Consider the following 13250-nt stretch of genomic DNA (forward strand, 5'->3'; position numbering starts at 1 on the left):
CCATACCTCTCCATGCATCCACTCTCTCCTGATGTCATTTGCATGGCATCATCCTTTGAAACTCAATTTAGATGTCACCTCCTCTGTGCTGGCCTCTGAGCCCCTCTCTCATGGCACTCAACACACTGTCTTCTAAATAGCACTTTATACATCCGCTTCCCCCAGTGACTGTGGAGTTACGGAGGGCGAGGGCTACGGCTCCCCCAATGTCCTCAGTGTCTAGCGTAGGGCCTTCCTCATGGCAAATGCTATGAGAATGTGTATTGAGTTAAACCCAGCTGAAGGAATGCAGGTGATGACATTGAAAATGGGCATTGAAGATTGCCACTGTGAAAGGTGAGCAGGAGGGCATTCAGTGTGGATAAACAAGTGGGAGCAGAGGCCTGGAGTGTGTCAGGGGCCCCACCAAAAGCTCTAGAGAGCCCTGCCTAGACTTGGAAGGAGGCCAGGCTGGAGAGGAAGGCTGGGCTGAGTGCCAGCCAGGGAGTGAGCACCGGACACCTGGAACCCTGGCGGGCTTGAGCAAGGGCATTGTGTGGTCCGGGTTCTACACTAGGCCGGTGGCCTGGCATAAACGTGGGAAAGAGGAGGTGGCTGTTGGGGAAGTCTGAGCGAGAAATGAGGCCCAGTGAACAGGGAGGAACTGTGAGTGTGAAGCAGGGAACTCCGGGATTTGCTGCTTATGGGCTCTTTGAGCTCGAAGGATGAGGAAGAAGTCAGAGGCTGAGGTTTGGCACTCTGCTAGATACCACACATGCCTCCTCCTAAATCTTCACAGAATCCCTGTGTATTAGCCCCATTTTACTGGTGAAGAAACTGAGGCTTGGACACATTAGAGCCAAGGGCCCAGTGTGCCCACACAGGAGCAAGGAGCCACGGGGGAGGTGGGGAGCACTCACACAGGGGGCCACCTGGCTTTGATAAGCCCGACTGAAGGGAAGGGGGGCCTCGGGTCTGTGGGCACCTTTCTGTCCACCCTGGACCACTCCCTTGAGATGCAGCCTGCCTGGGCTCTCTGCGCAGGCTCAGGGCACACAGGTGGGGCCGTGCTCGCTGCGCGGAGGACTTTTTTGGGCCAAGCCCCAAAGGCAGAATTGGCTCCCTCTGGCTTGCCTCCCAAGGATTCCTTACCCCCCAAAAGGCCCAGGGATGTCTTAAAAACAATTAAAGCCCAAGTTGTATGGAAAAGAGAAGCAAACATTGGTGTAATTCAATTTAAAGTTTTATGGGATGACAGATGCGGAGGGTGGCTGGGAGGAGGAGCATAAAGCTTCTGGCAGGCCCCTTGTCACTTTTACAGTTGTCCATTGTTGCAGCAACTGGGAGGTTAATCATCAGGGTTTGTTTGTGAGGTCGCGGTGGAGGGGCAGGGGCCTTTGCTGCCCTTATGCTAGGAAACTAAATCTATTCCTGTCCTCTCCAGGTGCACACCATGTAGCAGCCACTGTGTGGGGGATCAGCAACGAACAAAAAAAACGCCAGCCTGCTCATAGGCGGCTGTCTGCCTGGTGCAGGAGCCCCACAGAAAACAACTGAACACTCAGACACATAGTGGAAATTATGAGAAGGTGCTGTGAGTGCCAGGAGGAGCAATGTAGGGTGCTCCAAGACTCTGAGCAGGGGACCTGAGCTGCTGGGGCAGAGGGGCTTAGGGACAGTGGGCATGGCATGTAGGTGGGGAAGATGCACGTGGGCCCTGGGCAACACTGACCACTGGGAACGGGAGCCTGGACTGGGTGCTCGGGGCAGGGACGGAGGCCGTTGCAGACAGACACACACACAGGCAAAGCCCCACCCCACCTCTGATCCTCATATTGGGTCTTTGGGTGTCTGTGGGTCTCCAGCCTTCTGAAGACCCTCTTTCCTTTTCATCAGGGGGCATTTCTCATGTCTAAGCAAGGCTCCCTGAGAGGAAGGGCTCCTCTGCTCCCTCCCCTCTCTCCCCAGGGCACAATTGGTCTTTTGTTGCAGCCCCAGTGGAATTTTTGCATAGAACAGATCCCACCTCTGGTCAGCCAGCACAGTTCCCCCGGATACAGGCCAGGTGGGAGAAGTGTCTCAAGTGCTGCCAGGACCGCATTTCCTGGCATTGGCACCCCAGAGGGCTGTGAGCCAGGAGGAGAGCCAGGACAGTGGGGAGGGGGCCTGTCCAGATCTCCACCTCATCTCTTCCCTGTTCCTCCCATGTATCACCCCTTCCTCCAAGAGCCGAGAGTGAGCTCAGGAGCATGCCCAGGAAGCCCTTGGGCCTCACAGGGTCACAGGAAGTGAGGAGCTTTCACCACTTTGTCTCCAGGGTGAACTGGAAGCAGCAGAGACTCCTGAGAGTCTGTCCTCAAGAATCGAGGAAATGCACATGAAGACAGCAGTGGGACACCATGCCTGATCTATCGGCCTGGCAACAGTTAAGCAGCCTGCAGTGCCAAGTGCTGGTGAGGGTCTGAGAAGAGGCCTTTCCTTGCACTGCTCATGGGGGTGTAAGCCGGCCACAGCCACTTCAGAAAGCAGTCGGCAGACCTAGTGAAACTGAAAATGTGTCCCCCACACCACAGTTTTACACCCAGATACCTACGCTAGAAAACCTCTGTGCCTGTGTACAAGTTGATGCTTGTGGGAATGGTCACTGCACATCATTTATAGTAGCAAAACATAGCAACCCACGTGTCCATCAGTAAGGGCACAGATAAACAAAAAGTGGGGTTTTTATATAAAGAAATATTACGTAGCAGTCAAGAAGAATAACCTAGAGAGATAGATAGATCTGTATCTGTATCTTCCAGTATGAATAGATGTCAAAAACATAACACAGAAGAAAGGAGGCAAGTGGTAGAGTTGATCAAGAAGATGGTACCATTTGTATAAACTAATACATATGCATATTATTCAGGGATTACATACATGGGTCCCAATACACACAAATCTGTAAAATAGAAGGACACATAAAGAATTCTTGGAGGTGGTTGCTACAGGGGACTCGAGGAGGGGACTAGGACTTCAACTCAACATCAAGATGAAGTACGAGTGACAAATCTTAATGCTTAGTCTAGGTGGTGGGAACACAGGTAGTTATTGTATTCTTTTGTCCCTGTACCTTTCTGGATGGTTTTCATTTCTCTGAAAAATCAGTGGGTGAGAATTGAGTCCCCAAGGCCCATCTCATGTTCTCTCGCAGCCCCAGAGGTGGCGCCAGGGGAGCTGGGGTCTGAAACAGCAGGGGAGACGTTGGCAGCCCCCAGGGGCCCACACTGCTCTCTCTTTGTGCAGAGTCCCGAGTTTGGCTTTTTGTGTGAGATGCAATTAATGCATTAGGCAGGGGGATCTTATCTGTACCCGGCCTAGCTTGAAGAAGAGGGAGAAATAAGAGCAGCCAAATTGAAACCTTATTAAACAAAATTGGTTAGGTCTGATGGAGCCAAACCTAGACTGATCTTTAAAAGCTTATTTCATTTTTCCCCCTCCGGTCTGAACCTCTTTGAATTGAAGTAACTGATCCTGCTGTAAGCTTATTAGTGTCAAACCTTGTGTGTTTCTTTTCCTCTCCAATTTACATTTTATTAAGTAATGATGAAGTTGCAAGGCCCCGACCCTCGCCTTTGGCACAGCCAGGAGCTTCCAGGCTCATTAATGGAACAAAAATGGATGATAGAGGTCCAATCTCATTACAGCCAGTACTATTATTATAAAAATCTCTGCACATCAGAAAGACCACTAAGTACAGGCTGTTGCCCACTTCTTTCAGGCATCTGTTGATTCTCTAGAACACCAGGAGGACCCCAACACTGCGGTCCCTTTGCAGTGTGTTGTGATGGTGCTGGGCCATCCATTTCTCGCCCAACAGAAGGAGTGCTACCAAGAGCTCCCTGCATGTGAGTGACGTTCACGGTAGCAACTGTGTTTCATCTTGTGTTTCCGTGGTGGAGTAAATGTGTTTTTATGGCTTGATATAGTGAAAGAATATGGGCTTTCATGACGGGCAGATCTGGATCTGGGGATAAGTGTCTTAACCAGTCTCCTTGCCTATAAAATGAGATCATCGTTAGCCACCTAAGAGCTAGTTATGAGAATGATATGGACCCAGGTCTGTAAGCTTTCTCACATGGTAGGTGTCTAACAGACATTGAGTGTCTCTTCTTTCCCTTCTGTATCGGTCACATGGTAAATAAGGAAGTCTGTGTGGACGTTAGCTGGATGCTGTGAGGAGCAGAGACGAACACTGAGTCCCACGTGGAATCGCTTCCATCGGAGGTTTTCAGTAGCCTCAGAGAGAGCCCAGGTCATTCTGGGCATAGCGTCCTGCAGAGTGCTCAGAATGCTGGAGAGCTGCATTGCAGAGACTCAGAAGACCAGAGAAGCATCTGAGTGCGCCAGGCCCAGGAGCAGACTGAGGGGGTGTTGGTTTACTCTCTCATCTGCTCAGTCAGCAAACATTTATTTACTGAGTGTCTGTCCTGTGATAGGAGAACTATGCTACCCAAAGACAGACACCAAGGGAGGGAGCAACACAGCTGAGAAGTCAGGTCTGAAACTGTCCACTGGGCCCAGCCAGTAGGAGGCTGTTGCTGACCTTGGCCAGGGCCACCGCAGCGGCCTGGGGCGGGAGGAGAGAAGGGTTAGTCTGCCTCTGCCTCCAGCACACCCGAGTCTCAAGGCAGGCCTGACTTTTCTCGTCTTCCTTCCACACCTGAGAGTGTCTCCTCACACAGTGCCTGGTGAGAGTCTTCTCTCTGCTCCTTCCCAGGAGCCATCATCTTTCTGGGCTCACACGGTGTGGGCATCCCCATTGTCAGTCATCCAGACCCCACAGCCTCGGGTTCTTTGACCCGAGCAGCCTGGCTCCTGCCAGCCCGTGGCACAGTTTCTGCTCAGCGGATCAGGAAACGATGTCGTGCAATGTCAGGCCTGCCTTGCAGTCCCCGCGTTTATTGTCCCAAGTCTCATCCTGTTTGCTTTGTGACCTTGGAGACATCAAAAACCTCTGTTTCTTCATCCATAAAATTGAATGTAAAAATATTGACCTGCCTCGTAGGGTTTTTATGAAGAATAACTGACCCAGATGATGGTAAAGCTTCTTTGTTAATCAGAAAGGGCCAAACTGCTTAGCAAGCGCCAACTTGAGTGTTAGAAATTGTATGCTTGCTTGATGTATTCCTTCCTCCCTCCCTCTCTGGGTCCCCAGAATGTTTGCAGCCAGAGAGATGGAAACACAGAAGGAAGGGACTCTGCAGCCAGCCATTCTTTGGGGAGCCGAGCTCAGGGACAGGGCCTGCCTGGCGGTCCTGAGCAGCAGTCCCTCCTGTCCCACTCAGATGGTGTCAGCAGCAGCACCGTCTACGCCCTGCCACCACCTTCTCTGCTGTCACTCTGTCTGTGCCCGCCAGGGGCACCCAGGGCCTTGGCGAGCCTCAGCCTGCTGCCCCCGGGCTCGGAGGGCTCCTTCCCGGGGCTTGTGTGGAGCCTTGACTGCCCAGCCGGCTGCGCACAGTGCGGCATGTGCCTCCACGGGCCTTCGTGCATGTGTAGGTCCCAGACCTGGACAGGCAATCTCTGAGGGCAGGGACACTGTGGCACCCATCTGTGGCTCCATTCATTTATTCCACAGATATGTGTCGAGGTCTCCTGTGTCAGGCACTATGCTGGGCGCTGGAGGTAGAAATGGAAAAAGCGAAAGTCAAAACAAAGCCCTCATCCTTGTGGAAGTTAATTCCAGTGTGGGAGAGATAGTCAGTAAAGAAATATATAACGTGTTAGGTGGTGGTGAGTGCTATGAAGAAAAATAAAACAAGGAAAAGACGATAGAGAGGGATGGGGGTGTGGTGGTCATGTCTCTTACTAGGGGGTCAGGATGGACTCTGATAAAGAAATATTTGCACAGAGACATGAAAGAAACGAGGAAAAGCAAAATATGGATATCTAGGGGAGGAGCAGCCCAGTCAGAGGCACTGGCAAGTGCAAAGGCCCTGAGGTAGGATCATGCTTGGCATGTTTAAGGAGCAAGGAGCAAGAAGGTTCATGTGACTGAAGTGATGTGAACAGGGATGAGGGGGATCATAGCAAATAAAGTCAGAGAAGTAACAGGGGCTAATGGTCACAGGGGCCAGTTATAGGGCCTGTGGTCACAGGAAGGACATTAGCTTTTCCAGAGTGAGATGGGAAGCCAGTGGAGAGTTTGGAGGTGAAAACGAGTGTCCTATCTTACATTGAAGCTGCTCTGTGGAGAACAGACTGCAGGGGATGGGCGTTAATCAAAGCCACACAGAGCTGGGACTGGGGTGGGCAGTGGATGCAGTGGGAGGGGCTTGGGTGCTGGACCTACTTTGAAGGTAAAGCCCACTAGATCTCCTTATGACTAGGTGTGGGCATGAGAGAACAGGTGGAGTCGAGATGGAACCTACAGTGTTTCACCATGGAAACATGAGCCTCTGGAAACGTGGAGTTGCCATTTCTGAGAAGGACAGAACTGAAGGAGATAGATCTTAGAAGTAGTAAGCTGGAGATGCCCACCAGATGTCCAGATGCCAAGGCCAGGGGGGAGGTATGCCAGCCTTCTCCCAACTCCCCACCGCCTCCTCCAGCCTCCACCTGGCCCGGAGCTCCGATGTCAGTGCTCGTGCACTGCTGGCTACCTTTCCTCCTGCTGTCTCGTGGACATCTCCTGTTCTCAGAACCCTCGGCTGCTCCTCCTCATCTTAGCATGAGGCCGCTCCTCACGCTGGAGACCTGTACCAGTCTGTCTGTGCCAGTCTCGCCCTCACTCCCATCCCATCATTCCACTGCAGAAAGGGCTCTCTGAGCATCTTCCTTGCTAGCTAGTTTCCTCCTTTCCTTTCTTATTTCTCCACCCACCCCCATCTGTTCTCCACACCATGTAGCTGAATGATCTTTTAAAAGTGTATGTTAGGGCTGGCGTGGCGGCATAGTGGGTAAGTTTGGGCACTCTGCTTCAGTGGCCTGGGGTTTGCACGTTTGGATCCGGGGCACAGACCTGCATACCGCTTGTTAAGCCACGCTGTGGCAGCATCCCACATACAAAATAGAGGAAGATTGGCACACAGGTTAGCTCAGGGACAATCTTCCTCAAGCACAAAGAGAAAGGTTGGCAACAGATGTCAGCTCAGGGTCAATCCTCTGCACCCCCCCCAAAAAAAAGTGTGTTAGAAGGTGTTCTTCCTCTGCTCAACCGGGCCACCACTACCACCAGTGGCTTCCATTGTCCTTCTCATAGTGAAGGTGACTGGCCCGCGTCTCCAACCTGACACCACTCCTCCTGGCCAGCTCCCTCCCCTTGCCATCCCATTACCTTTTAGTCCCTCTGACAGGCCACTTCTTTCCCACATCAGGGCCTCAGGCCTGCTCTCCTCTTCCCGCTGCCTGCAGCCTCTGTGGGTGGCTCCTTTTCCTCCCTCTGGTCTCAGCCTATCACCTCCTCAGGAAAGCCCTCCCTGACCACTCAGGAAGAATTAGATCCCTGGGGTATTCTTTCCCATAGCACCCCTCTGTGATTTTGTAATTCTGCACTTATTAGTTGATGATTTAATTAATGTCTGTCCCCCACACTGAGCAGTAGACTCCTTAGGACCAAAACTGTGTGTGTTCTCGCCCCTGGATGGTTCCAGGGCCTGGGCCTGGTACGTCAGAGAAACTTAATGAAGATGTGTTGAGTGAATGCATATACGATATCTCAACCACTTGACATGGATATTAGTAAATATTTGGTGAGTGAGCTGTGGAATAGATGGATAAAGTCAAAGTTGACTAGAAAATGAAAGGAAAGCCTGTTTTTCCCACTCTTAGGTTGGTAAAACGATCTGCTTTTCCATATTTTTGGTGTCCTGGACGGGATCTTGTATTCTTAGTGCCCCTTGGGGCTTGCTGGTGAGTCTGTGGCGGTGCTGTCTGCGTGCCCCTGAGAGCCCACAGCAGTGCCTTGCCGCCCTGTCCCCCTCTGTATGTGTTTCCCCTGTCTGGGCCCTTAAAATCTTGATTTGCACAGTTATTTGTCTTTCTCTTCTTCACGGTGCCCTCTCAAGGCATTCTTTATTATTTCGGTCCTCAGCACATGAGCCCTGTTGAAAAGAGAACATGCTTTGAATAAAGCCTGCTTGGCCTTGGGCTTGGTGGTTGGGGGTGGGGGCTGTCAGGGTGGCACTAGGCCCTGGCCGCCCTCCCTCACAGAAGGTCTCGCTCAGGCCCGGGCGAGTCTGGAATGCCAGCTGGGTGCTTTGCCAGGTGTGCTTTCATGAGGGGCCTTTCTCTTCCAGAGTCAGGCACATTCCTCTCTTCAGATGGGCTGCTGTTTACCTGGGTCTGCCGTGAGCTGGCTTTGTCAGCAGCTGTGTGCTAGCCACTGAGGGTGCAAGCCGTAGGCAGAACGTGGTCCCTGTCTTCAGGATTTATGGATTTGATAGGCAGAAACTAAGAAATCTGACAATGCCAAACGTTGGAGCAGACTTGCGTCATTGGGGGTCTGGCCTGTTGTGAAAGTGTGCATTGTACTTTATTTATCTGGCTGAGGGGAGCTCTCACCCTGTGGCCAGCACTTTTCGTTAGGCTCTGTGTCCCCCAGAGCCCCTCCTTGCACTGTGCAGCAGGCAGGATTCTTGGGTGAGAAGGAAATTGTGGCACCATTTTCTAGCAAGAAACTGGAAGTGGCCCAGGTGCACGTGGATGAGGAGCCTGGATGGGGGTCTGTGCGCACTGGCTGTTGTGCGGCCTCCGCGGCAAGTGAACTGCAGGTTCGGGCAGCACAGGCCACGCCCAGCTCAGGAGCTCAGCAGCTCAGCCAAAGCAAAGTGTGGGTTAGGCATATTACTACATCTGCAGTGAGCCTCCCCACAGCCGTGGACATATATGTATAAAAGAAGGGGAATGCTACACGCCAAACTCAAGCGAGAGCTTACCTCCAGCTGGGGGCAGGCGGGAGGACTGGGCCGGGGAGGAGCCCTCGCCAGATGGAAGTTACTGGTAATGTTTTGGTTCTCGGGGTGGATGGTGGGGCCGTGGAAGTCTATTATATTGTAATTTAAATCAGTACGCACATGGAGGCAGGGACTGCTGGAGCTGTAACCAGCGATGCCAGTACAACAAGGTTCAGAGTCACCTGAGGACAGGAACCAGCTGTGTTCTGAGTGGGCAGGGAAGCCCTTCCTGGTGGTGCCCTGAGAGCCAGGAGCCTGATGGGCAGAGCTCGGAGACATAGGGAACCACGGTGTGTGCAGGGGTTCTTCAGGCTTCCTCTGGCTGCCGCTTAAGGGGTGGGACAACGTGGGGCGCGAAGAGCTGTTGAGGTGGGCCGCGTGAGGGAGCCAGGCCATCAGGAGTCCCTGGTGGGGCAGCAGAGGGGGTGCCAGGAGGCGCGGCCACCCCCACCCGCCCTGGGCAGCTTTTGCTGTGGGGGTTGGGCGACTGATTCCCCATATAATTTCAGTTGTCTCGAGAATCTGCCTGCTCACAGCAGCTATGCCCAAAAGGTTTGACAGTCATGATGTAGACGAGAGGGACCCAAGAGGAGGTTGGTGCCAAAGAATTGCATCATGAGCTGTGTTTCAGAAAGCTGCCCTGGCGGAGGGAGATGACGTGAGTGCCAGAGGACAGCTCACCAGGCGGCTGAGGCCTTAGGGGAAGAGTTGATTTGGGTCCTACCTCGCTGGCAGACACTTAATGTAAGATAATCTTCTCCAGTTACTCTGAGATGCATTCCTGAAAATCTTAGTTTCCCATTGCCCTGACAGAGGTGTTTTATGTTTCTCTTTGATTGATCTTGGCTGTGGCTTTTGACACTGTAGTTCTCACTTTCCCTGCCCCCTGACCTCTTGGTTAGGTAGTTAATGATCTGTAAACAAACACTTGGGTGTTGTGGCTCTGCAAGAAAGGACCCGGGCTCCTACCCCTGGCATCAGTACCAGGGAGAAAATGAGTGTTCCGCACAGCCGGCTTTGTAGGTGTGGCTGCTTCCAATCTAATGGTCAAAATTGTCTTTAGTTTAACAATTTGCCAGGGCAGATTTTGAGAAATATGTTACGCATTTCTCTGCTTTGCTGAGCAGAAACCTCTGATTGTGATTTCGCCTCATCTCTGCTGCAGTGGATCTTAGTGGAACATTCGTTCATTTCGTGAATGTTTCTTTCAACCTTTCTGTTTCTGTTCCTGATTTACAAATTGTCGGTGCAGAAGTCCTCCTGGTGCAGTAGTCAGTGTGATAGTCTAGAAACAGATAAGATCGGGTACTCCTTTGTCTAAACTCCTCAGTGACTTCTGGCCTGCCCTCACCCCCCTGCTGCAGCCCGACTGCCTCTTTGTTTCTTTCTCACACTTGTCAGACCTCTTCCAGTCTCGGGGCCTTTGCACGTCCCACTTCCCCCACTTAGAACCATCTTTTTCTGGACCTTCTTACAACTTCTTGTGATCAGGTCTTAGCTCAGACATCACCTCTGCAGAGGAGTTCCCTGACCACCCATCCAAAAAAGCCAAATCCTGCCCTCACCTCAGGCCTTCTCTGCAGCATGTTCTATATAAAAGATGTTTTATGTAATTATAATAGTTATATATATTTACACACATAAAATGTTATACATCGATCTTATTTATATTAATATAAATTTAGTTAATATTAATGTTATTTGTAATTTTCTTCTTGTTGTTTCTGGATATTAAGCTCTTTGAAAACGGGCCTCACTCTCTTCCTACCCCTAGAGCAGTGCCTGGCACATAGTAGGCCCTGGGACTATGTGCTGACGAATGAAGAGCAGCCTGGCCTGGAGAAGCTCTCAGGCAGGCGGGTGCAGGATGGGCAGTGTTGGCACCGCAGGCTGTGTGTGACTCAGAGGGGCTGAGGTGGCCCCAGGGGAAAGGGACAAATCCTGGGCCGACTTTCCAGAGCAGTGGTGTTTGGCGTGGGCTTTCAAGCACAGGTAGACATAGTTTGGTAGGTTGAGGAACTGGGAGGCCATTCTGCATGGGGTGGCAGGCCTGTACAGAGGGCTTGAGGCAGGAAAGTGCCAGAATGGAGCTTGGGGTGGAGCAGGGACTAGAAAGATGGAAGAAACTAAGGTAGTGTAGGATTTGGTTGCTGTGACCACTGCCCGCATCCTGGACTATGGTCTTGGACCTGGGCCTCATGGAGCCTACTCTGTCTAGGGTGAGTCTGACCAGCCCCACGGCTCCCCTCGGCTGGCACACCAGGTGCCGGGTGAGTGTTGGCGGCCCTGGGACAGGGCTTTCTCCAGCTGGAGCCCCTCCCCCCAGGCTCAGGTCACATTGATTTCAGAAGCTTTCTCTCTTGCTCCCGACCAGGTGGTGAAGAAGGTCAAGTCCATGCAGATGTTCCACATGCCTGTCACATCAGCCATGCAGGGAGACCGGCTGGGCATCTGTGTCACTCAGTTTGACCCCAAGCTGCTGGAGCGTGGCCTGGTGTGTGCCCCTGAGTCCCTGCACACTGTCCACGCTGCTCTCATCTCCGTGGAGAAGATCCCGTATTTCCGGGGGTCCCTGCAGACCAAGGCCAAGTTCCACATCACGGTGGGCCACGAGACAGTCATGGGCCGGTTGATGTTCTTCAGCCCCACGCCCGACAGCTTTGACCATGAGCCTGTGCTGGACTCCTTTGACTTCTCTCGAGAGTACCTCTTCCAGGAGCAGTACCTATGCAAGGATTTGGCGCCGGCAGTGACAGACAGTGGTGAGGCCGACAAGAAGGCGGGCCAGGCCATAGAAGGCCGCTGCCCCCGGCAGCAGTGGGCCCTGGTGGAGTTTGAAAAGCCTGTCACTTGCCCTCGGCTGTGCCTGGTGATCGGCTCCAGGCTAGATGCGGACATTCACGCGAACACGTGCCGGCTGGCCTTCCACGGTGTGCTGCTCCATGGGCTGGAGGACAGGAACTATGCCGAGAGCTCCCTCCCGCAGCTGAGAGTATACAAGCTGAAGCAGAAGCACGGCCTTGTGGAGCGGGTAAGAGCCCCTGCTCGTCACCCTCTCTTGTCAGGCTCAGGGACCGGGGTGGACACAGCTTGGCATCTGTGATGAGAACCAGGAGGACCTCAGAGACATTCTGGTCCCAACTTCTTAGTTTTTAGACAAGGGAACTGAGGCCCAGAGTGGTTGAGTGGCCTAAGTTCTCTCAGCCCATCAGTCAGAGAGCCAGGGCCTAAACTAGGCATGGGAGCCCCACTACACCCATGCTGGCCCTGCTGCCCCTGCCCTGCACGTGCTTAGGTGGTGGAGGCAGCCTGTGTAGTGCAGGGCAGGCCAGCCTCCCACAAGCCCATTTCACACAGTAGCATTGCACCTGCACCAGGGGCCAGCCACGTCAGTGACCTCCCTGAGCTTTGGATGGGAGGCTGGGCCCTGCTCTGCCACCCTGATGGCAAGGCTCTGGCTCTCATGCCCTCACTGGGGACTGAGCCTCCATCCAGGTAGGGTGGCTGTTGTGTCTGCCCCAAGCCAGTCATATAGAGGGAGGGAGCAGGGCTGGTCAGTGTAGGCCAGACCAGGCCAAGTCTGTCCCCAGCCTGCAGGGTTGGGGAGTGGGGACTGATGATAGCAGGGGATGCCAGAAAGCAAGAGGTGGGAAGGTACAGGAAGATGGCACTGGGGCAGGGTCCAGGCTGCTGGCTTTCTGGGATGCCTGAAGTTTGTTGGCACGGCACATGGGTCTTGAGAATGTGGGTGAGCCAGTCTAGTTTACAGGCCTGTCATTAGGGTGGACAGATGTGGTGGCCTGGGAGCCTACCAGGATCCTGAAGTCCTGGAATCACCTTCTCCCATTGGGTAGGCCCGCCCCCCATCCTTCCCCGACACCCCCATCATGTGTCGCTATAGCCCTAAGTGGGAATCCATGCCTGCTGGGCCCCAAATGAATGGGCGGACAAACATCCTGACCTTACTGTCCCAGTGACTGGCTCCCTGGGTGTAGCCCCTGTGAGTCAGAGATAGCTGTGCGTGGTCCTGGGACTTGACTGGGCTTCAGCTGACTCTGAACGCTGCAGTGCTGAGACCCCAGGGACTCAGGTTTTTAGCAGGGTCTGCCCTGAAGCTTTGGCAGGCCCTCTGGTCCTGTTCTTCACTCAGCAGAATGAGGGTTACCCCTCCCAGTCCAGCCCTGCCTGAGTCAGCACAGGCTCCAGCGTGATGTCTGAACCTGAGCGGGTGAGCCAGTGAGCGAGTGAGTGGCACTCAGGAGCAGGTCTCCAGGGCCTTGGGCTTTACATGGTGTCAGGTTTCCATTACCCACCCTCCTCCCCGTCTTTTTTTTT

At 53.2% G+C, this 13250-nt stretch overlaps 1 protein-coding gene across 2 annotated transcripts in view; it reads left to right on the top strand.

Annotated features, from left to right (window-relative positions):
• Positions 1-13250, top strand: part of EEFSEC (eukaryotic elongation factor, selenocysteine-tRNA specific) — a 258706-nt gene that overhangs the window by 175402 nt on the left and 70054 nt on the right. For both annotated transcript variants that reach the window (XM_008531735.2, XM_070576451.1), the window contains exon 5: positions 11290-11946. In XM_008531735.2, coding sequence (XP_008529957.2) covers positions 11290-11946 — 657 coding nt within the window. The remainder of the gene's footprint in view (positions 1-11289; positions 11947-13250) is intronic.

The sequence above is a fragment of the Equus przewalskii genome, chromosome 15 (genome assembly GCF_037783145.1).
Source record: "Equus przewalskii isolate Varuska chromosome 15, EquPr2, whole genome shotgun sequence".
Taxonomy (NCBI): Eukaryota; Metazoa; Chordata; class Mammalia; order Perissodactyla; family Equidae; genus Equus; species Equus przewalskii.